Raw genomic sequence first — 25,465 nt, forward strand, 5'->3', positions numbered from 1 at the left:
CTAGGGCAAGGCTTTGATACCACTTGTAAGGATTATGAACATCACCTATCTCCATATTAGTATGATATTGTCCACTTTGAACCTAAACCCTCATGAATTTACTCTTGGGCTATACCCAAAAGGTCTCATACCAATAGAGATATTTATCCATTCTTATATACCCATGATCCTCCCCATTTCTAACCAATGTGGGACTTTGATCGCATACCCAACAATCCTCCACTCGAACAAAGGACCACCGAGCCTCTCCTCAAACGATTATTTATCCATCCACTCTCTACCAACCAGGATTCTTCATTCTATACTTCTCTCTACTTCATCATATTGGGGTCAGGACACGTCCATGAAGCATCCAGAGCATACCGCCTATCCAATAGAGCTGATCCATGGATTACATTGTGATCTAATTAGGGTCCACTACCTTTTGTTCGGCATTCTGAAGATTTATCTATCATGGCTAACTCTAGGGCAAGGCTTTGATACCACTTGTAAGGATTATGAACATCACCTATCTCCATATTAGTATGATATTGTCCACTTTGAACCTAAACCCTCATGAATTTACTCTTGGGCTATACCCAAAAGGTCTCATACCAATAGAGATATTTATCCATTCTTATATACCCATGATCCTCCCCATTTCTAACCAACATGGGACTTTGATCGCATACCCAACAGTGTTAAGAGATTTTTTAGGTTGTTTTTCAACGTATGATGCAGGTTATGCTTCTTTTTTATATATTCAAATGATGGATAATTTAATCATAAAACTTATCGATTTTGAAATTCAATCATTGTTAATTATCACAGAGCAGTTCGAGGATGATGTGTTGCCATCAGACAACAATGAAGATGACAAAAACATACCGGCTGCACGGACTTCTGAAGCAAGACCAGAAGCACGGGAAAATAATTCTCAGGTGTCAGAAATCGGGATGATCTTCTCTTCTGAGGAATAGGCTTATGAATTTTACAAAAATTATGCTAATGAAATTGGTTCAACGTAAGAAAAGGAAATTACAACAGTTGACTACCAAAAACATTAGAAAACGATACCCCTTTTCTGTTCAAAAGAAGGGTTTCAATCAAAGAAGAAATTCTCCAAGATTACGAAGTATAGGAGGAAAGCAACCAGAACAGAACGCAATGCCAAGATCCATTGCATGCTGGAAAATGGGAAATAGGTGATCTCCCAAGTTTCTCTGGAGGACAATCATCCCCTTGGCGATCGAAGACATGCGATATCACACACCAAAACCTCTTTGTGTACGAAGTTGAGATGGTTTACACCGGATATGAAGCTGAGACGGGGAGAAAAAGGTGTAAAATCATCCAATAAGGGCTGCACTGTTTGTGTACCTGATAAAAGAATAAATAGTTTGCAACCTCAAGCTGCTCAATGCTTATTAAATAATCAAAGGCATTCGCAGTTCCAGGATCTATCCTTCTTCTATGAAGTTCAACTTGATTCTGATGGTCGCATGACAAATTTCTTCAGGAGGGATGGCAGGTCCAAGGTAGACAATGACTGCTTTGGTGATCTTATTTAGGATTGAGGAATATGACATCATTTATGCTTCTCTTTTGAGACTGAATCATCATCGATAACAAGTCCTATCTGGATGTGCTTTCTTGCTTGATGAAAACACCGACTCATTTATTTAGCTGTCTGAGTCTTTTATGGAAGCGATGGGCAGGCATCAACCCAAAATAACTATTACTCACGAGAACAAACTGATGGTTGATGCAATAAAGGCAGTGTTGCCAGATGCAGAACATCATATTGGCATTTCGTATATCCGCCAAAATGCCTTAAAACACCTATCCGCATTGTATATGCAACCTGGTTTTGAGAGTCTCTTCTACAAATGCATTTTTTATTGCCTAACAGAGGAGGAATTTGAGTCAAGGTGGGCATCTTTTGTGAAAACCCATGACTTAGTAGTCTATACAAGTCAAGAGAAAGATGGACTTGTGTGCTTGTCAAGAAAAACTTCCGTGCAGGTCTCCAACATGGTGAGAACATCAAAAATATTTTCGAAATTCCGAAGAATGAGAACACGGTTCTACCATAGTTCATGCAAAAAAATCTAGAAGTGGCGGGGAGAAATGGCGTTTAGAAGAGCTACATGAAGATTTTTGTTGCAATGAAGCTGCCCAGGAGAAATTCAAAATAGTAGTGCTATATGAAGATTTTTGACACTTGCACATAGTCCAAAACATTTCAGGAAGAGATTCTCAAATGTTTATCAGTGACAATAGAAGAAACTGCCAAGAATGAAACAATCACCACAATATTCAAGTTGACAGGAAGGCCATAAGGACAGCGCTGTGGAATTCAATTGTTTATAGTGTTGCTTGCAGTTGCAAGAAAAACGAGTCTTTTGGCATTTTATGTGTACACGCCTTAAAGGTACTGAATGCAAAAAATCTCTTTCATATACCCTTAAATACATATTAAAGAGGTGGATAAAATCTGCAAAATATGGCATGATATATGAATATGAACAGGAGATGGCTAACAAGACGAAACGACAGAGTGAGTTTGCTTATGCACAAAACTTTAAATGTCATTACTAAAACCGTGGCAGTTGAAGAGAGCAAGAAGATAGCCGAGGACAATCTGGACAAGACATTGGAATATGTGAAAGATGTTCTAAGAGCTACGAAGCCAGATCTTCTCGAAATAACAGACATAAGAAAGGGAAGATTCCATTATTGTCAATTCATTATCACTTTCTTTTGACATCATAGCTTTTCCTTGCACTAAATTTCCACTCCCACAGGTTAAAGCAATAGATTGGAAAACAGCTTGTAATTAGTTTGTTTTGATCATGAAACGTCTTATAGATTCGTTCATGAATAAGATTACCGAGTAAAACCTAAGAAGAAGTTATATGCCATACATCACCCTTATCTTATAAATTACAATAAAATTAATTAATTATTCAAAAAATTTGTAAATTTAATTAAAAATTTAATTTATAAATTACTCGGTCATACAAAAATAAACAAAGCATATTATATACTGCAAGTTCAAAGAAAATTAATTAAGGCTTATTCTTTATTCTTTACTATTATCGGGATATCCACCTTAGCTTATATATCATGAATAAATTCATTAATTGCCTACTTGAACCATTCTACTTTAAGTCTTGCGTGATTGGACTCATTGGAACCCTTAATAAATCTCTTAACGTTGAAGTTAAAATCATATCAAAATGATAAAGTTTTTTTCTCATGAAAGTGTTAGACAAATCTATGTTTAAGGGAGTACACACAACCTATTAAATCATGGAAAAACATATGATAGATAATATATGATAGGGTCGTTCCTTTTAATTACAAACAATATTTGTTTTAGCAATATCATAATTATTAATAAAAAAATAAAAATGTTAATAAGTATATTATCAAGTTTCAAAGGCTAATAGAATCTAATCAACTATAAAAATTCTTAGAGGACTACGGACAACAATGAGTATTTTATCCATTAGTGAATTTATTTTACCATTATGCTTCTTCTTTTTTCTCTATTTACTAATTTGTTAATTTTATTACACGTAATAATCTATTTTATTCTTTTGAACAACTTAAAGAATAAAATAATTTTAATAGTTAATAGGTAGATAATCCTCTTGCTAATCACTTATATTATATTATTTGACGTGATTAGTATACTTGCAATTTGAGAGCCTGTTTGAAAGTGTGGTTGCTGTTGCTTTTCAAATAGTTTTTTGTGTCAAAATGCATGCCAACGATGTTTTTTTATTTTTTAAAAATCATTTTTGACATCAGCACATCAAAATGATTTGAAAACACTAAAAACATATTAATTTAAAGTTAATTAAAAAATAAAAAAATTTAAATTTTTTTAAAAGCGCTTTTGAAACGCAGAAACAAACAGGCCTACGCATCAAAACCAGTGACTTTTGATCAAACTCTTATGATTAATCACTTTTTCTTAGTTAATTATGACTCTTGATCCTATAGTCAATTATTTCATTAATTCTCCCGGTCAATCATGACTCTTTTAACAAACTTGATTCCATTGCAATTAATGGATTTAAGCGGTATCACCATGTTTTGTCTTAAACAATCATGATTTTTTTTATAATTGATACGTTGATGTATAATTTGTGTGTGTAAACAATGCCCCTATATTTCTTTGTTTTTTTTTAAATGAATATTTTCTCATTATAATTGTACTAAAATTGATTTAATCAACCAATTATAATGTGGAAGGTGACACTATTCATTCAAAAGTATCTATGATGTTACAAATATGACTAATATGTCAATCATTTTAATCAATCAATTCAAATTAAAACAACAAGTTTTAGGTACGATACATGGAGCTTTATAAATTGTATTTGATCCTTTATCTTTCAAATAAAATAAATCTTCATTTCCTCTTTTAAATTTAAATGTTTCTCTTTTCTAAAAATTACCAAAACAATAGCCTCAAACTCTATTATGACAAAATCCATGTCCATAACTTGTTATTGAAATTTCATAGATTGTTTGTCTCATGCTAACTTGTCCATTGTTATTGTTACAAAGAATATATAAAGGGAAGATTTTTGTCTATTCTTACCTAAGGAAAAAGAAGTTTATCCCTTTACTTTGGATATTAAAAAGGAAATACTTCCCCTTCAAGATAATTATGTCACTCAAAATACTTAGAAGAAATTCATTTTATTATAGTTGAGTATTGCTTATGCTGATTACATTAGATGGAAGGAAAGACTACAACACTATTTTGGAAAATAATGGAGGCTTCAAAAGATTTTTAATATAATTTAACTTTTATCTAGCTAGTGAGAAGCTTTATGATTTTATATAGATTGATAACAATCCATTTAAGGATTTAACATGTTACCTCCAATACTTATGTTAAAAATAAGTATTTAATAATCTTCTTATATTTTTCAAAAACTCATCTTTTTTGTTAACATTCCTTCTATACTTATATACATTGCTTCTAATTTAAAAGTGTGGGGGGCTAAGACTATATAAAAAGAGCTAGTTGCTAGGGTTTTTGTACGAGTTAGAAACAGAATATAACTAGGTATTTGGTTTTAGAAAGCGATAAATAGGGTTTTATTCCAACTTCTCTCCCTAGAAAAAAAGACAAAAGAGGCTTCTCAAGTATTTATATTGTGCCTTCTCAAGTATTTGTATTGTGCCTTTGAACTAACAATGTTTGGCGTGGTGAAAGTTCAAAGTAATCCTTAAAGACTAGAACCTTTTTACTTTTCATCCTCTCGTAATTCTATTTTCATAATACACGGTTAAATTTAAATTCAATAATATAAAATCTTTCAATTAGACTTAACAAAAATTAAATAAACTTTTTTATTTTCCTTGTTTTTTTCAAAGTAATCATTGACTCTACAAAACTTTCAATTAAAATCACAATCAATTATAGAAGTAAGAAATTTAATAGGACCTCTTAAGTTATATCAATTTATCAAATCTAGTCCTTGATCCTTCAATTATACTTTTTAAACAATTATCCTATCCAATCAAAGCCTAAAAAGACAATTGTTGACTTAACTCAAAATATTTTATTTAAATTTTCTTGTTTTTAGATGCTTCTAAAAGATTTTTTGGTTAGTTATTAAAAATAACACGAATCAAAATAGGTTATAACATATAGTGAAATTTTATATATTTGAACCCATTCATAAATAAGTCAAAAAGGTTAAACTAGGTAGAGGCAGTGCCTCTACCTTTGGGTTGTGTTCGGCTAGGCAAAAACTTAAAGGGAGGGTTTTGGCAGTTCAGTGGCTCTGCCAAAGTTATAGAATGATTCGAGGTTCAACTAGCTAAAATCTAAAATGTGGGGACCTCTAATGTAATTAACCCGACTTGAGAAGTGTTAAACAAAGTCCATTTGCGCGTGGACTTGTCTGCCTCGAGACTCAAGGATCTTTGCCCACAAAATTTTATATAATCTTTTCTTTAAGAAGAAGATTAGTCTTACGTTGCAAAGAGCTGAAGCTAAATAAGTTCCGTCAAAAGTCACTATCTTCTTAACAAAAGAGTTACCCAAAGCAATTATTTCTTGTTGGTAAGTTCATTTTTGAGTTTTTTAATCTTTGGTTTGTTCTTTTTCTCTGTTTAAGTTGAGATTTCTGCTGCTTTTGGTTTGTATTGTTTGATTATTGTTGCAGCTCCCAATTCTAGTTGATTACTGAGCTGTTTTTTTGTTGGCTATTAGTTTTTGTTCGTGTTAGGTGTTAGGTGTTAGGTGTTTGCTTAGTGAATTGAGCTTTTCTTGTTCTGGGGTATTGAATTTTGGTAATTGTCTTTCAAGAGACATATGACTTTTAGAGTGCTATTTGGTATCTTAACTGATGGAAGTGGTGATAGGAAAAAACAGTGGGTTTGGTAGACTTTCTAAAGAAATAAGCTTTGATGTATATGAGTTTGAATTTGGACTTTTTTCTTGGAGGGTTTAGGGTGTGGTATGTATCATCTTTCATTATTATAACAAGGAATTTGTAAAGGAGGAATTTTTAGTTTACTTTTTAAAATCTCATAAATGGGGGAGTTCCTTTCTATTGTGATACAATTATAAAGGAATAAGAATTGGAGAAATAAAAATCCTTGCGCTGTTTATCGTTATTCTACTATATGGTTATCAATTTGGTGATATAGCACAGATAGGGAATCTCGTAGTTCAACAAGGGCCTGATCGGGTGTTATTTGGAAGGGTTTTTTTTTTTATTTATTTTGTCTTCAGACAGAAAGATGCAAAGGGTTCGATTATCGTCTCAACAGGCACCGGTACATAAACTAGGGGACTCCCAGATTACATTATCCCCCAAATTTAGAGTGGCTGTGGTCCAATCTTCGTTGTTAAACCCTTCACCAGAGTTTGAGTCATCTCTGCAATGTGAGCCCCTTATTCCTGGGCTTCCTGATGATATTGCACTCAATTGTCTTCTCCGGGTTCCAGTCCAGAGCCATGCAGCCTGCAAAGCTGTTTGTAAGAGATGGCATCTATTGCTTGGTAATAAGGAGCGGTTCTTCACCCGTAGAAAGGAATTGGGGTTCAAGGATCCTTGGCTCTTTGTCTTTTCTTTCCACAAGTGCACTGGAAAGATCCAGTGGCAGGTTTTAGACCTTATCCACTTTTCTTGGCACACTATCCCATCAATGCCTTGTAAACACAAGGTCTGCCTTCATGGATTTAGATGTGTCTCAGTAGCTCATGATGGTACACTCTTCGTTTGTGGTGGTATGGTCTCTGATGTTGATTTTCCCCTTGACTTGGTTTTGAAGTATGAGATGCAAAAGAATCGCTGGACTGTGATGAATCGGATGATAACAGCTAGATCATTTTTTGCTAGCGGGGTAATTGAAGGGATGATATATGTAGCAGGAGGCAACAGCTCTGACCTTTTTGAGCTAGACTCAGCGGAGGTTTTGGATCCTGTAAAAGGGAATTGGCGTAGAATTGCAAACATGGGAACAAACATGGCATCTTATGATGCAGCAGTTCTTGATGGGAAGCTTCTTGTGACAGAGGGGTGGTTGTGGCCATTCTTTTTCTCTCCCAGGGGTCAAATTTATGATCCAACGACTGATAAATGGGAGAATATGGCTTTTGGATTGAGAGAAGGTTGGACTGGTTCCAGTGTGGTGATCTATGGGCGCTTGTTTGTGGTTTCAGAGCTTGAACGGATGAAGCTCAAGGTTTACGATGCAGAAAGTGATTCTTGGGAAACAATAGAAGGGCCTCCCTTACCAGAACAAATTTCTAAACCATTTGCTGTCAATGCTTGGGATTGCAAAATCTATGTTGTGGGTAGGAAACTTCATGTTGTTGTGGGTCATATCTCTAGGCTGCAGCAAAAGGGCATTTGTGAGAAGAAATGGAGCTTCAGTGTTAGATGGCATGTGGTGGATCCGCCAGATAGTTTCTGTGACTTGACACCTTCAAGCTCTCAGGTTCTTTTAGCATAGCTTTCCAGCTTTATTTGTATCTTGTCTTGTATTGTACTGATAAGCTGTAATTATTTAAAATGTACGACGGTAATAATTGGCTGCTGCAGAACAATCCATCAACTATACTGTTGTTTGATGTTTTTTCTCTTCTAATTCTCGCACTGGGATGTCGTTGTATTTTGTGTAATTGTTGTTTATCTTACTGAAAAAAAGGTTTATGAGAGTCCATAAACGTTAGTGATTACCTTGGATACAAGCTCTTGTCTTTTTCCGAGTTCTTTTTCAACTTCTTTAATACCAGTATTTTGGTATTTTCAGTGAACAAAACATATAAATAGCTATTACTATGTTACATTTTGGAGCGTGCTTCAATGATATTTCGTGAATTCTCCAAGCAAGTGCTGTAATGGAAACAACGATTGAATTCTTCTTGAATTCCAGATGCGGCAATGATCAGATCTCTCCAGCTACCACACAGGATTCCAAAGTGGAGTTCTGTCACATGTATATACTCGTAGCAATCAGAAAATGATGCGATACAAAAGGCTCGAGTCTGCAAGGCCGGGATCTGGATGGGGCCATCTTTTTGACAAAATAGAAGAAGCAGAAGACATCTGTAGCCAGTTGCAGCGTAGGAGATAGTAGTACCACAACATTTCCACTGCTCTATCTGAAGAAGAAGCAAAATTGAATGATCTGAATGTTACTTTATAGCCTATGATTAATCGCACGGAAGTTGTTTATTCGAGTGTTTTCATATATCACATTTGCCAAAAAATCTTAGCTATTGGGAGTTCATCTAAGTTTTTGGGTTAAGCACAAGATGATGCAAAAATCTGTCTGGTTTCGATGCAGTCAATGTCATCAAGATGGTATGAGGATGATGTGCTCACACCAGACAGCAATGTTGATGAGAATGAGATTTTCAAGAAAGAGAAGGAACATTTGGAGATGGGAAATGAGATTTTAGAGAGAATGAAACCTTAAAGAGGGATGAGGAATGTTAAGAAGGAAAAAATAGTTCCAGCAGAGAAGCTGCAAAGCGATGGAAGGAGGCAGGGCAGGCGTGGATTTGCGAGTTGCTAATGATTTGGTGAGAAAGCTAGTGTCACCGCCTGTGCCCTGAATTATGCTCATGCGGGTTGCTACTTTATGCTATGAATTCGTAGAAAGAGCAGATAGAAAAAAACTGATAGTATTTTTTTAATTGAGATTTTTTTATCAAAAAAATAAATTCATCACGAAAATATATGAAAATCAAATTATTTTCATGATAAAGTAGGCAACGACATATTTTTAACATGTAAAATGTCTTTTTTTTTTTTTCTTCATGCAAACAATCCAGACACCATTTTGTTGAGAAAACAGTTTTTTGCTTAAGTTTTTTGAATTTTTGGAAAAATGTTTTAGTTAAAAATCCTTTATTTTATTTATATTTTTGTTTTTTTTTTTACAAAAACATGTCTTTTTATTAATAACATATTTTTTAAATAAAAACTTATCATGATATAAAAAATAAGTTTTAATTAAAAAAATATATCTTGATAATTTTATGTGATTATATGTGAAAAAAAGGAATAATTCATTTGAGAAAATTATATAAAAATATATAATGAAAAAATAATATTTTATACTCATTGAATATTCATGAGAAATGTTTTAATTTATTTTTGTAAATTAAGCTCATATATAATTATTCTTAAAATAATTAATAATACTAACATAAAAAGTTCTAATCTTATTTGAAAAGCATGGTATCATGTGATTCTTAAGATATTATTATAATAACTTTATTTAAATATATTTTATTTTAAAATATCATAAAAAATAAAATAAAAATAAGATAAAAGAATAAGAGAGTTAAGCCTAAAGATATATGTGTTTGAAAGGGAAAACTAGGCATGTTTGGGCCGGAAGTTCAAGCCTGTATTCATGACCCTAAAAAAAAAGACTGAGGTTCACTTAGCTTTTATCTTTTTTTAAAAAAAAAAAAAAGAGACATAACTGATAATATGTTGTTTGTCGATGCAGATCATGTGTCATCCATTGAAACAATTTTTTACCATGAGTTGATTAAAAAATCAAGGACCAAGTGTTTTGGGTCTTAAAACTCAAATTCAACTTATTTTTACCTAAAAAACATTTAAAAAATTCTAGAACCTGATAACTCAATTTCCAACCCCAAAACATACTCAAATTATTCTAAAGACTCAAAACCAAAATCAAAATATATTTTTTAGGTTTCGATATTCTTTTTCTGTCATGATTTAAGGTATAAAATAAAACTTTTCTTATTGAGCAAGGCTTATATGGCTTTATTGATGGATCAAAACCATATCCACAACTCTCTATACCATAAAAAATGTATATCCTACTATATCAAACTCAGATTGAATGTTAGGTTCAACAAGATCAACTAGTAACGAACACTTTAATTGATTGTTAAACCTCTCATTTTATTTAGAGAACTCTAAAATCATTTTTGGTTTCACCATCGATAACCCTAATTATATCTCTTCACTCAGGTCTTCTTAAAACATAACAGCTTCCTAGAGAACTAGTTTTGACTTATTTTTATCATGAGAAAATATATGATGATGAATTTGTAACCATTGATAAACCATTCTCTCATTAGTTTTAACTCATTTATGTTCAAAGATCTATTATCATATTTTAAATATCTAGTAACCACTTTAATCGCTCTATCTAAACCTATTATGTTCTTGAAATTACAAAGTTTACTATTAAGCCATAAATCTATACACACAAATGACTTTCATTTGCTCTCCCTTGTATCCATATTTTTTGATGACTTAATTGCCCCTTTAGCCAATATTGCTAGACAATCCACTTTTACTAATATAGTTAATAATTTTAACTATAGTGTCTTTTTGGTTGAAATTGTTTTTTAAATAAAATGGGTGAAAGAAATTGGTGAAGTTTTCAAAATATAATAAACTTTAACTGAGGAAATGAATTGGGTTGGAATCAAACATGACAAGACACCCAATCCCAATATAACATATATGGTAACTATAATCATGCTACGTCTTTTGATTTCTTACTATATGGCTTCAGTGACTCTAATTGGATTGATGTTATTGGTGATTGAAAATCTATATGTTTGTATGCTATCTATCTTATTCGTAACCTTATCTCTTCAAAGTCTAGTAAGAAGAAAATGATTTATCAATCTTTTACAAAGGCTAAATATAAGACTATTACTAATATAGTTTCTAAGACTAAACTAGTTATCCATCCTCTTCTTCTCTTATCTTATGGTGTAATAATGTTGGAGCAATTTATTCATGGCTAATATAAAATATGTTGATGTAACAGTCTGACCTGATATATTATATATTGTCCGCTTTAGGCCTTACCGCCCTCACGGTTTTGTTTTTTATGACGCGAGCCCACCTTTGAGCCTAACACCTCAAAACACATACAACATATTAGCAACCACCACTACTAATAAAGCCAACTACCAAACCCTCACCTGTAGATGTGAGATATTACAATCTACTCTCTTTAAGGAGCCGATGACCCCGTCGGCATAACCGGAAAGCCAACAAAGTCGACTCTAATACCAAAATATAGCAGCCCGGCTTAAGATGTTTTATTGTCCACTTTGGGCCTTACTGCCCTCATGGTTTTGCTCTTAGTGACGCAAGCTCGCTTCTAAGCCTGACGCTCCAAAAAACATATAGTATGTTAGCCACCAACTTTACTAATAAGGTCAGCTACCAAACCTTTACCAATGAATGTGAGATATTACAGTTGAAAATGATTTTCATTTTGTTTATGATATGGTTGCGAAAAGGGAATTACAAGTTTCGTTTATTGCCACTAATGATCCATTATTGGATGTTTTTTCTAAACCATTTAGTTATGATTGTTTTTTCTTTTTCCAAATCATGTTGTGCATAGACACCTTTCAAGATACGCTAAAATCATATTTGAATGTTTTGCAACTTGATCCAGTAATAACCTACCTTGGTTAACAAAAGTCATACACAATGATCACCCCCACCTTACACATGTAAAAAGACATGAACAAGTGGTATAAAATAATGATGAAGTTTATCAATCTTTTAAATAGTTTGCAAGCTCAATCTATGGGAATAACTAAACCACGGAAGAGGTAGCAAGAATGTTGACTCTTTTATTAAAAATAGTTTTTTTTTCTAACCTTAAAAAGTCTTTACAAGATAGTATTTATAATAGAAAGAATCATAAGTCTAATAGGATATCCCTAATGAATATAGATAATAAAGGCCCTAATCTCTAAAATAGCTTATAATAACTAAAAGATGAATAAAACAATAGCTCAACTAATTTAAATAAGACTAAAATTTTTTTTGTAATTTATTGACAAAATTAAAACTCAACTTCAAACACATGGTTCTATCCCGTCTTAGTGAATTAGAATGAGTGTTATATGTCACTGAAAATATATAGATGTATACTTTCCAATGCAATTAAAGTCGTTTTTATAGCTTTAGTTATGACTAAAACAATAGATAAAGATTAAAACTAGCAAATTTAAATCTTTTTATTTCAATCTTTTTGTAATGTTTAAATTCCTACCTATAAGCCCTTCTTGAATATGAATTAAATTAATTAAGGCTGATAATTTATTATTTAATATGTTTTTAAAGTTTACCTTAGTTCATGTGTCTTGAAGAAATTCATTGAAAGTCTTTTTAAACAGTTTAGCCTTAAGTAAAGAGAGATAAACAATATTGAATGTAGCATTAACGCCATACTCACCTCGTAGATTCATTTTATAGATATTGTCATTAATTCTCTCTATGATTTGAAAAGGACCGTCTCCTTGAAGCATTAATTTTGATCTTTTTTATTCAAGAAACTTTTCCTTCTTCATATACACCTAAATTCAATCTCTTAGTTTAAACCTTACTAATTTCAATCCTTTATTAGCCTTGAATGCATATTGCTTTTTTTTTTTCTTTATTCGTCTATATCTTTGTATGTAAGTCTTTCACCACGTATGTTTTTTTATTACCATTAAGACTTACTTATTTTATCAACAAGTAAAAGAATCAAATTTAATAGTGGTAAATAATTAAAACCATAAACAATATTAAATAGTGAATAATTAATAGTAGAATATACACTACAATTATATACAAATTTAATAAATGGAAAATAATCTTTTTAATTTTTAAGATTCTTTTGAATGATAGCATTTAATAATTGAGTTAAATTCATGTTAATTGTTTTAGTTTGATCACCTATTTATGGATGATAAGTAGTAGAAAATAAAAATTTAGTTCCTAACTTATCCTATAAAATCTTTCAAAAGCAACTAAAAAACTTAATATCTCGATTTCTGTTATATTCATTGCATCAACAATTTTATAGCAAGATATGAAATGTATCATCTTGAAAAATCTATCTATAACCATAAATATAGAGTCTCTTCCTTTGTTTAACTACACCTAAATAGGTTCATAGAAACATCAAACAAAGGTTTCTTAGGAATAGGTAAAGGCATATATAACTCATAAAGCATCACTTTAGACTTAACTTGTTTATATGTTATGTATATTTCACAAATTTTTTATATGTATCTTTTCATGTAAGACCAATAAAAATGCTCATGCAAAACTTCTTAAACCTTAGTAATTCCAAAGTGTCCCATTAATCTGCCCTATAAGTTTCCCTTACAAGTAATTTAGGCATTGAATAATTAGACACACATAATCTTTTATCTTTAAATAAAAATTTATTGTGCCTAAAAAATCTATTAGTTGCTCTATGTTCACATTGAAAATAAATTTTTGAAAGTTAATTGTAAATATTACCACAGAAAGCTCCAATCTTAATAAAAAAAGTATGGGATAATTGACTAATTTTTTAATAATCATTATAATTATTTATTTTAACAAAAACTTATTTTTAAATATATATATATATAAACATAAAAAATAAATGAAAGCCAAGACCATCAAACCTAGTCTATATGCCTGGTCTTAAAAAAAAAAATGATGATGGTGCATCTTTTTCTAAAGAAACAAAAAATATGTCATCCACTTCTATTTAAAATATAGAAATACTCTTTGTAATAAAGCATATACTAGAGCGACAAGACATAAATAGAACTAACATAATTTGCAATATGAAAATTTTTTTTTAAAAAATACCAAGGTTGAATGGCCAAAGTACAAAATATAAAAAAAAAAAACTCCTAGTACAAAAAAAAATTGGCAATAAAAAGGGGAATGAAGATGGTAATGAATTTGGGTGAACAATGGCAGCGCAGTGAATTCTCTACCTCTTTGTAATTTCAATTAGCTTTCATAAAATGTAAAGGCAGGCCAAGTCCGGCTTCACGGTTCAATCGATTACACTTGGCAATCCCTCACCGTTTCAACACCGAAGGCACATGCTTGATCAAGCCTAGGCTGTCTTTGTCAATTATGTAAATAAATTAAATATTCAAACATTAAACATTGCATGTGAGGCAAAGACAAAAGTGCGAACCTAAACAATTTTGCTGTGCCCAAGACATCTAAAGTAGAAAACAGCCGGTCGTCTTCGTTGTTGAAATTTTCAGCTTCACAGACCAAAAACATTGACCACAACTAATCCACAAGGGGAAAATGACACAAAACAGCGTAATCAACATGATCACATGTTTAACAAAAAAATATTAAATGGTTGCGTTGCCGATTAAGCTGAAAGGATGAGGAAAAATAATTACAACACAATGTATTTATTATTCAAGGTTAATAATTTTAAATTTACAATCCTCGGAGCCTTAATTTGAGGCCAGAAGAACAATAATTAAAGAAACAAGTGGGGAGAGAATCCCGCCTATAAACTTCACCTTCAATCTCTTCCCTCCTCTTTCTTCTCTTGCATATTTATATAAACAAATAGATTTATATTACTATAAGCACATTCACTCATCTCTTGCCTTGTTTCTCTCATAGTTTTTGGAGAAAACATGTCTCACTATTTCTTGGATCTTTCCCCATGTTGTTTCTTTGTTTCTATAACCCAAAATTGAAAGAAAAGAAAAACTATACTGCATGTACGTGCAGTTTCGACTCCATGTTTTAACTGCAGTCTCTCTAACTTTGTGTGGCCTCTTCTTACTTTACCTATGCCTCTTCTGCGCTTGCTGCTTCTGTTTTTCATTGACTAGAAGATTAGCATAGAGAATCTCATTCCACGCATCCGGCACACCAGGAAGACACCAATGGCTGCAGTCTTGGAAATGTAACGGTGATTTCCTTTCCTCCGGAGACAGCTTTTGCTTCCTGTAGACTGAAGGGTGCCCATCCTTCCGATAATCAGTCATTTGTGTAACATTTAGGTATGTGACATGTGTTTTCATGTTTCTCAACACTTTCTCAAGAACCAGCATCTTCGGTGGATACTGCCTCAGGAATGTGACGTTTTTTATGGGTTCAACCTCACTGTCACATTGCCCACCAGAATTCCATTGTCCACCGCTGCATAAAGACAGAAGCAACAAGTATTAAATTACCTGCTCCAGAGATACAATGGTGCTGAAATTTAAACAAAAAATACAAAGAGAACGGCAATCAGCACCATTCCTATCTGAGAATTCCAAGATCAATCTATAGTTTCTTATTTCAAAGTCTTGATGCCATGAAACTAACAATACCTTGAGCGTGAAAACAAATATTACTTTACCATTACTCCCTCGAAAGTCAAAAGTGGAATCAAATCAAATGATATGGGAGAAGAATACAAGGAAATCTATCATTAACAATTAAAATATTATTTGATAGCACTTCACCTGAAATGGGAAGCAGAATATCCTCTGAAGAAGACCAGAGATTTCATTGGATCTACATTTGCATCAACCCATCTGGCCCATGTTGTCAAAGCTTTTCGAAAGGCCTCTAGAACATTCAACTCATTATACACATGACTCCCTTCTTGGTAATAATCTTTCCTGCAAATACCAGCAGGTGGTTTAGTTTCCTCCAGAAAACAGAGAAACCGAAAAACAATAGAACCGCAGAGGTAAATTATGAACTCACCCTTTGGAAGTTTTGTCATGAGTCCACCAGTGTCCAGTATTGAAGACAATGATATCTGCACTTTTATATTGACTGGAAGACCTCCCTACTAAATCAAGCCTAAGTGTCTCCTTCATCGATCCATCTTTTTCGTGCATTTCCCATTCTTGAACTAAGAAAGGCGATACAAAGAATTCAATTGTGCAGTTATAATCCTGCCAATTATGCAACGACAGATTTCACAAAGTTAGGAGAAAACAAATCGAAAATACAAGAAATTCAGTTACAAAGATTGAGCAGATGGAATTGATAACCTACTTTGAATAAAAAGGAGTATGAAGCTTCCCCTCGAAAATGATGTCTTCCATTCACTTCAAAAACCTTGCTTTGATCTTTCACTGATCCTTTTAGAATACAAACCAGAGACTCCCACATATTCCTGTTCAGGGAATCGCCAACGAAAACAAGTCGCTTTCCTCTCAACATATCCAACATATGACGAGGATTCAACCTGAGCAAACAATTCAAATTAACAAACCTTGGAATTAAAAATAAATTTTTTTGATTGACCCATTTCAATTGAAGTGTTATACGAATCATACACCACAACATGAATTTGATTGATGCATCCAATGAACAGGAGAATAGACTTCCTAAATCAGGTAGCAGAAGATAACTGGCAGGCCAAAAATAATTGGATAGCTTATAATTGGACGTCCAAATCCTCACTAATCTCAAAATAAGCACGAAATCCAAAATATAAATTGATAAATTGGTGTATTTTCTACGAACCAAAGCCTCGCCCCAAAACAGAAAACTTTCCCTATAAAAAATAGCAGAAAAACTTAATAAAAAAAACCTACATACCTTGGTAAAGTGCATCCTTTAGGCTTCCATTTATATTTCTGGTAGTCTTTATCAGGCCTACCATTAATTATACAATTAAACTGCTCATCAATCAATGAACAAGACCCGGGTTTGTAAAGCGGATACGAATCATCCTTGACCCATTCTCCATCGAAAAAATCGCAATTTGCCAAATTCTGCACCCGATTATCAAATCCCTGCTTCGCTTCCTTCCCTGAATTGGTTTCATTGCTCTGTTTTGTCGCATTACTTTGTTTGTTCACAAGTGAAGCAGTAAAATTTGATGACACAGTCTTACCTGCATCAACTTTATCTTGATTTCCAGAACCTTCCTTTACCAAAGAACCTGACTTTGTGGGTGTGTTTTCACTTTGATTTGCTGCTACCTGGATTGTAGTTGGGTTGGCAACTGTGGTTTGATTTGGCTTTAAAACTTGACCTTTATCAGAATTCACTGCAGTTTGAGTTTGATTATTTTCAAAGGCTGGCTCTTTAATGACAACTGAAGAATTAGTGGTCCGGTTTGGTTGCAAAGCTCTGCCTTGAGTGAGGTTTTTTACGCTTAGTGGGTCTTTAACTTCTGTTTTAGTATCGGGTGATAAGGTGTTATTAGATCTAGTAGTGTTTTGTGAAGGCATTGAAGAGAAACCACGGCCTTGCTCTTGTGAGGTGGCTGCTGATGTGTTGTTGGGCAAGAAGTAAGAGAAAATCGAAGAAAATTGAGATCTATGAGAATCAGAAGAAGCAGTACTAGTGCTGGTACTAAAAATATTAGCAAACCAGGGAGAGGATGAGTTTGGAGAAGGACTGAATGCCAAGAAGATAGTGAAAGCAACAAAAGCAAACATGAAGCCATAAGCGAAAGTCACCGTTCTCCTTGTTTTAAGGAGAGAAGATAGGTTCTTTATATCTGTAATGATGTTACGTCCACTGATGGAAGAGAGGTGTTTGCTGGCTGTTGTGTCAGCCATGGAAAGACCGAACACTTTATCTTCTTCTCTGGTTTCTATCTCTGAAAAAAGAGAGAGGGAGGGAGGGAGGGAGGAGGAAATGGTACTGTTGTTTAAGAGTGAGAAAGAGAGAGTTGTGTGGCGTTAGAAATCTAAAGTGAAAGGTGATGATGTCTTAGAAAGAGAGAGAGTAGTGGAGAGACAGCCTTCCATACGACAGCGTATAGAGAGATGAAGTTTGTTTTACCATGGGTGGACGAGAAAGAGACTATACAGTTGACATTCGTCAAAAACCATGTCGTTAAGGAAAGGAAGGAAGGATTTTTTTACTATAGCATTAATAATAAAAAATTATTTTTAATATTAATATATTAAAATAATATTAAAAAATTAATTTTTAATTAAAAAATAAAAATCACAAAACTCGGTTTTAACCTTAAGAACAAATAACGCCAGTTGTCTGCATGTCTCGTGAATTACTATGGTAATTTGCTATATTTGGTTAATATCTACCTGACATTTATCTTTTTACTAAAGAAGAGTTTATCTAGTGTAATGAAATTTAAAAATTTTAAATCATATCATGATAGTTTGAGTTTTTACGGTTTGTATTTAAAAATTTATTTAGAAGTATGGTTATAATTATTTTTTATATTAAAATATATATATATATATATAATTTTTTTATTTTAATTTTTTTTTGATTTTAACACATCGAAATAATTTAAAAACATATTAATTTGAGATTAATAAAAAAATAAAAATTTTAAATTTTTTTAAAAATATTTTTAAAATATAAAAATAAACATGCATAAATCATTAAGAGTAAATAAATACTTCATTAAAACATTTAGCAATCATCTAAGAAAACTTATTAATGGGCTGGGGGCACCGCATGTTTCCTTCCAAATCATTTTAACCGTTTCTGTACATTAAATTAGGTGCATTTATTTTATATCGCATTTCCATGCCAACAATATTTCATACTTGCATAATTCCCTGGATTTATAAAAACTAATAATCTTTAAATTTGGATTTTCAATCTAAAATACCATCAATCCAATTTCGTAATTAGAGGCCAGCTAAGGGAGATTGGCAGAGCCGGGCTTCCCGGAAAAAAAATTAAAAAAATCCCTTATTCTTCCTTTAACAATTTAGAATTTTAGAGTTAAAATTATTAAAATTTAAATTTGACCCTCTAGAAAGAATTTATTTTTTTAGTTGTTAAAATATCATTTAATCTGTAAATATTATAAATAAAAATATTTATACAAAAAGTTTATTTTTATTAGTTTCATCAAATTAGTAAAAAAAACCGAACTTAACAAGAAATTTTTTAAATATCCATTTTATTTAAAAACATATTAAAAATATTTTTATTTAAAAAATTAATTTTAATATTAAAATATTAAAATAATTTTAAAATATTAATTTAAAATAAAAAAAATAAATTTAAAAAACACTTCTAAACGTAAAAAATATACCTGCCGTGTGTTTCTAACGAAGGACCCATAAGTCCGTACGTGAGATTCAAAATCAACGGTCAATACTTAAGCAGCGCCAACTCGATAATTTTACTAGGGAGTCGTCGGTGAGCGGCTGTGTGGCCGTGGCGTCATGTGATTGGATGGACCCACCAAGCGGAGAATCCAACTGTGCTATAATTGCGCTGGAGCCAGCGCGCAACGCCACTTGATGAGTCTCATGTCATTGTCGTTTTGGTACTGCTGTTATCCACTATACCCTGTTTATTTACAATTGTATTTCCTCAAACAAAGCAGGTATGATTCTCCGTTGAAAACTGATGCGTTCTGTTACCGCGATCTCCAGTTAGATACGCTTGTAGCAGCAGTTTATATGGATATGCATGCTTAGCTGTTTCCGGTATCACAGCGCATGAGTTTTTTTTTAAAAAAAAAGAAATAAACCGTGTCTTGATATCTTTATATTAAGAATATTAAAAAAATATAATTAATTTAATATTTCTTTCCGTTTAAATTAATTTAATAGAATTGTCCTTTGTTTTTCACAAAAGATCTCTCTTTACTCGGAATGGATCTTCAACGTAATTAGTTTGAACGAAAGGGACTGCAATGCAAATATCCATAAATCAGCCATCATATAATTAAGAAGATTGAAACAAGTGGTTGAATAAACATCACATGATTTAGCTACTCTTCAATTTAATACTTCAAAGAATGTAGTTGGAGTGGAGTGGTTAATTAAAATTAAAAATTATTTTATTTTATTAGTTTTTTAAAGTAATAATTATTTTTAAAATTGTTTATTTAAAAATATATTAAAATAATATATTTTTATATTTATAAAATTATTTTTATCATCAATATGTAAAATCATAAAAATATAACTTTAAACATAAAAAATTTAATTTTTTTATAAATGTTTTTTCCAATTTCAAACTACCCACAACGGATCGTGATCATTATTTTTATATATATTTACTTCCCGGACCAGGCTATAATATTAATATATCAAATATAAGATCAACAAGGGGAGTCTACCAAATTTGAATATATTAACGGCTTATTGAGTGATCTGCGACTTAAATGAGTTATGGATGTATTAATTTATAAGATGGAGAGAAAATCCGTACATAGGAGCGTGGACTTGGCTGGACTTGTGTGCATCACCATTAATTTAAACGCGTCATCATCTTTTATATATATATATATATAGAAAGAGGGGCCTACTAAGCTGTCGGTGCTTAAAGAGTTGCTGATCTCCTTTAATTTTCTTTAGGAAAGAGTTCGACGGTTCTGTGTCCTGTGTTTTTTCCTCGGTAGTGGAGAACAATGTTACGAGCATGAATGAGCATAGTCGGGCCGGGTGCTGAGGTGCCCATACATTTTCCTTTTTTTTTTCTTTTTTCTTTTTGAACGTTTTCAGGAACAAGGTCATTTAAAGTTGAAATCATACCAGTATTAAAATATCAAGAACATTTTAATTTACAAATTATTCCCGTAAACATGTTTATGATGCCGGTAGGATTTAGATTCGATTCCCAACATAGTAAAATACATGTCAATGTCAATATTACATGTTTCATGATTTTTTAATTGAAAAACATTCATTTTTCCTTTTAAATTTTACACAATAAATCTTGTTCCACTTTCCTTATTTTTTATAACAAACTTATGTTCCACTTTCCACATCTTTTACAATAAACCTAATGACGCACTTTTCCTTCCAATACAAATTAATTAATAGCTATCAGCTACCACTTTATTTTTCATAGCAACACTAATTAATTAGCCACCCAACTTCTCTTTCAATACTGATTAATTAGTTATATTTTATAATAAATCTATCTAAATATAAATAATTAATTAATTCACATGTCTTTTAAATAACTTAGGAGTTTTAGTTATTTTTCTTTTCAATAATATATAATTTTAGCTTTGATTTTAAAGAAGAATCTATACAGAGAGCCGCAAGAGTGTAAAATCATCAGGTAAGAATTTACAAGCCATAACTTTTTATTTTGAATTCAATGTTTCACATTCATTACAGTAGATTGTTAGTGGAGGAAACAATAGACTGTATCCTAGAAATGAATGCATGCTAACAAACTAGTAGTCTAGTAATAATAATTTACTCGTTATTTCAAAGTTAAATTCTCCAAATCTCCCAGTAGTTTGCATCATTAGTTTATCCTTATATATTCTGCATTTTATGAATATTCTATTATGGTATTAGTATCTTTCATCCTGCACCTGACTTCCCTAATACTTTTTACTTGAATAGGTTATAAATTATAATGGAAAATCAAGGAAACAAGAGAGGAAAAATGTGTTTTCATTCTTTAAACCAAACGAACAAATATCAACCAGTAAAGGACATTGTCCTTCCAATGTTGATGTGTCAAATCATAGTGAACAACACCCTTTCAAATCTCAAAGAGTTGAAATTGATGTTAATACTCTTTTTCAATACACTTGCTTTGATCAATTTTCTTGGCTAGAGTACTCTGCATCAAAGGATGCAGTATTTTATTTTCCATGCTTTATATTTGAAAACAAAGTGCCTCATCATCTCACATTCACCACCGAAGACTTTAGAAGTTCGAAGAGGGTTAATGATGAGGTTATATGTGCACTTTTGATGCATGTGGAAAGTCCCACTTCACCATATAATAATGCTGTAAAATCTCTGAAGATTTAATAAAAGTAAGTAGACATATTGATAAAGTGTCGAATGCACAAACTATTGAAGAAGTTTAGAAAAATTGATTGAGACTTATGACAACAATTGAAAGTGTTCAATGGCTTAGCTTGCAAGCATGTGCATTTAGAGGTCATGATGAATCTTCAGCTTCTAATAATCGAGGTAATTTTTTAGAGATGATAAGACTTATGAGGAGACTGAATATTAACATTAATGATGTTGTCTTAGAAAAAGCTCTGAAAAATGTAAAGTATACCTCGCCGATTATTCAAAAATAGATTTTGCATATTCTTGCAAAAAAAGTGAGAAAAAAGATTTGTAAAGAAGTTAGAGATGTAAAGTTTTGTATTTTGGTTGACGAAGCCAAAGATACATCAAATAAAGAACAAATGGCTATTGTTTTGAGATTTGTTGACATTCAGAGTTTTGTACGAGAGCATTTTTTTAGTATTGTGCATGTTTCATATACTACTTCTTCAACACTTAAAAAAAAAATTTGTGATGTACTCACTCGATATAACTTGCATATTTTCAATATGTGAGGTCAAGGGTATAATGGTGCTAGCAATATCCATGACACATGGAATAAACTACAAGCTCTATTTCTCAAAGATTATCCTTATGCAGATTATGTATATTATTTTGTTTAACGACTACAACTGGTATTAGTTACAGCAGCTGGAAATGAGATTTCTGTTTGGTTATTTTTCTCAAAATTAACAACCATTATCAACCTTATTTGTGCTTCTCTCAAACATCATACCGAGTTACATTATGCTTAGGCTATAGAAATTGCACATATGGTAGCTATTGGAGAACGTGAAACTAGTAGAGGAGCTAATCAAATTGGTAATTTACATCGAAGTGGAACTACTTGCTGGAGCTCTCATTTTAATTCTATTTGCAGCTTAATAGATATGTATGGTACAACTATTACTATGCTTGAAAGTATGGTTCAAGAAGGATATTCTAATTCTATACATAGAGAAGCTGATGGTTGTTTGATTGTGATAAAATCTTTTGAATTTATATTCATCTTATATTTGATGCATAAAATAATAGCGATTACTGATTTACTTTGTCGAGTTTTGTAGCAAAAATCTCTTGAAATTTTAAATGCAATGGATCTTATATCAACTACTAAAGCATTACTTCAAACTTTGAGAGATGTTGGATTTGATCTTCTCCTTGCAAATGTGCAATTTGTTTGCACAAAATATAAGATTGACATACCACATATAAATGCTTCGTATAAAAAAGCTACAGGTCGTTCATATCAACAACAAGGTTCAGTGATAGTTTACCAACATTATCATTATGATATATTTAACTCAACAATAGATTTTCAGTTGAGAGAATTAAATTCTAGATTCAATGATAAGATAGTGAAACTTTTTATGCTTAGCTTTGCTTTAGAACCTAAAAACAACTTTAAATCATTTAAAGTTGATGTTATTTACAAGCTTGCTGGGAAATTTTATCTTGAAGATGTCAATGAACAATAGATGTATTATTTGAGATCTCAGTTAAAGCATTATCAGATTAATGTGATTTATCATGAGAGTTTTCAGAATATGTCTCTACCATTTCTGAATTATGTCAAGGATTAGTTGAAACAAATAAGTCGCAGAATTATCATTTGATTGATAGGTTGATTCGTCTTATTTTGACTTTACCTGCTTCCACTGTCACTATAGAGCAGATATTTTCAACTATGAAACATGTTAAAATTGTGCTTTGAAATAAAATGGAAGAGGACTTCTTAGCAGATTCTATGATGATTTACATTGGACAAGAGTTTGTTGAAGATATTGATTCGAATTTGATCATAGATTGATTCGAATTCAATCATAAATGAATTCTATTCTACAAAACATCGAAGGGTGCAACTTTGATAGTATAATTTATTTTTATTTTGAATTTTATGTACTTTAAATTTTATTTTTTATATATTTTATGTTATGTATTTAAATTAAAACTTTATTTTTAACTTGACAAATTTATATATTTGAGTGAATGATTAATTTTAAAAAATAATTTATGTGTATTTATGTTATAGTTCAGAATAAGAAAAATTCTTGGCTCTGCCCCTGCATGTATATATCACTGAAATGTAAAAGAGTTGTTAAAATTAATTAATATTTAAATGAAAAACTATTTTTTTATAAAAAAAAGTACATATGGACTAAATTCTGTTTTAGATTTATGTTTTTATAATAAGTGCTAATTGTTTCTTATTAAGAATAAACAATTTTTATTTTTTTAAATACATCATATAAATAAATTCTATTTGTATCAAATATAAAAGATTAAATAAATAATCTTTTTAAATTCTATTTATATTAACAATCTTTTTGAAATATTATAAAAATATAAATAATTAAAATCAATAACTACTAATTAAAAAAGGTTAATAAAAAAATAAAAGATTAGAGGGAGGGCATTAATTGAAATTTAAATAAAAAATAAATTCAATGTAAACAATGTATAAAAAATAGGAAAGGTATTAAGTAAAAAAAAAATTCAAAAAAAAAAAAACTTGGTGATGATGTGCCAACCCCGTGCACTCATCCATTGCACTCATCCATTCTTAAGAAAAGAGCTCATGCCTAAGCCTAGAAACCTAGGCTTGCGCCTAAGTTTTTTGCTCTTTATTTTTTAAAGGCAAGTAGCAGGTTGTTATTACCTAGTTTTTTTTTTCAAGTCACTTTCAATAATCATAAAATTAAGGTACATGTTAGAGTTCAAAAAACCTAATTTTTAACTTGATTTTACTTCAAAATATTTTTACATTACCCTCTAAAATAAAAAAAAACTTTTATCAAACAAACTTTTATTATTGATTATATAGTAGGAATGCATTAAGTTAAAATCAAATTAAAAAAGTACTCAAGTTTTTTTTAAAAAAAATTATTAACAAGCTTCAACTTAGTTTCCCTAAAATAATTTTTTTAGTTATAAAAAAATTATTTTTTATCAACTTAATTTTAAATTTGGGTCTTATTCATGTCCAAGAATTAAATCTAGTCAGTTTTTTTTAATTTTCTCATAACTAACTTTTTATAACATGGACAATTTTTTTTAACTCTTTAAAACAAAAAATATTTAGTTTAATTTTGGTTTTATAATTGGTGATCAAATCTTATTTATTATAATTAATTCTTATTAGATTTGATTCAAAATTTACTATAAAAAAGAGGTTGCGTGAAAAGTTTTCGACATTATTTGCAAATTTTACATATTATTCCTTACCTCACTGTTAATGCTTTTCCTCTTTGTTTTTAAGCTTTGTTTTCCACTCAATTTAGATTTAAGGTTCAATATTTGTTTGTAGATACTTGAGTCTATTTTCTTAGTCCAATAACCTTGTTTAAAAATATATTCAAATAATATGATATTGTTCAAATCTTCAAAGTTTTATTGTAAACATCTTAGTTGCACTAAATAATAAACAATAAAATGTTAAGGACAAATAATTAATAA

General features: G+C 31.2%; 2 protein-coding genes across 3 annotated transcripts; one reads left to right on the forward strand and one right to left on the reverse strand.

The window, feature by feature from the left end:
* The first annotated feature begins 5,905 nt into the window (after nucleotides 1-5,905).
* On the forward strand, nucleotides 5,906-8,203 carry LOC105111582 (Galactose oxidase/kelch repeat superfamily protein). Of its 2 annotated transcripts, none has more exons than XM_011006984.1 (2): nucleotides 5,906-6,076; nucleotides 6,722-8,203. In XM_011006984.1, exon 2 carries the CDS (start codon nucleotides 6,760-6,762, stop codon nucleotides 7,975-7,977), a length of 1,218 nt encoding a protein of 405 aa, XP_011005286.1. In that variant the 5' UTR covers nucleotides 5,906-6,076; nucleotides 6,722-6,759; the 3' UTR covers nucleotides 7,978-8,203. The 2 variants fall into 2 exon arrangements, with proteins under 2 accessions (XP_011005286.1, XP_011005285.1); XM_011006983.1 differs by having other exon boundaries at nucleotides 6,752-8,203.
* Nucleotides 8,204-14,669: 6,466 nt separating this feature from the next.
* LOC105111583 (protein trichome birefringence-like) lies at nucleotides 14,670-17,995 on the reverse strand. Its single transcript, XM_011006985.1, has 5 exons — nucleotides 16,848-17,995; nucleotides 16,299-16,491; nucleotides 16,002-16,195; nucleotides 15,755-15,913; nucleotides 14,670-15,443 (listed from the first exon to the last, which is right to left on the reverse strand). The coding sequence occupies exons 1-5, from the start codon at nucleotides 17,816-17,818 to the stop codon at nucleotides 15,086-15,088; spliced, it is 1,875 nt and encodes a 624-aa protein (XP_011005287.1). The 5' UTR covers nucleotides 17,819-17,995; the 3' UTR covers nucleotides 14,670-15,085.
* Nucleotides 17,996-25,465: the final 7,470 nt, after the last annotated feature.

The sequence above is a fragment of the Populus euphratica genome, unplaced genomic scaffold (genome assembly GCF_000495115.2).
Source record: "Populus euphratica unplaced genomic scaffold, PopEup_1.0 scaffold484.1, whole genome shotgun sequence".
NCBI classification, from domain to species: domain Eukaryota; kingdom Viridiplantae; phylum Streptophyta; class Magnoliopsida; order Malpighiales; family Salicaceae; genus Populus; species Populus euphratica.

Coding starts and splice junctions, on each gene's coding strand:
- LOC105111583 (XM_011006985.1), bottom strand. CDS start 17,818: ATGGCTGACACAACAGCCAGCAAACACCTCTCTTCCATCAGTGGACGT. Junction 16,492..16,847: donor AAAGGATGCACTTTACCAAG/GTATGTAGGTTT, acceptor TTGTTTGCTCAG/GTTGAATCCTCGTCATATGT. Junction 15,444..15,754: donor TATTCTGCTTCCCATTTCAG/GTGAAGTGCTAT, acceptor GTCTTTATGCAG/CGGTGGACAATGGAATTCTG.
- LOC105111582 (XM_011006984.1), top strand. CDS start 6,760: ATGCAAAGGGTTCGATTATCGTCTCAACAGGCACCGGTACATAAACTA.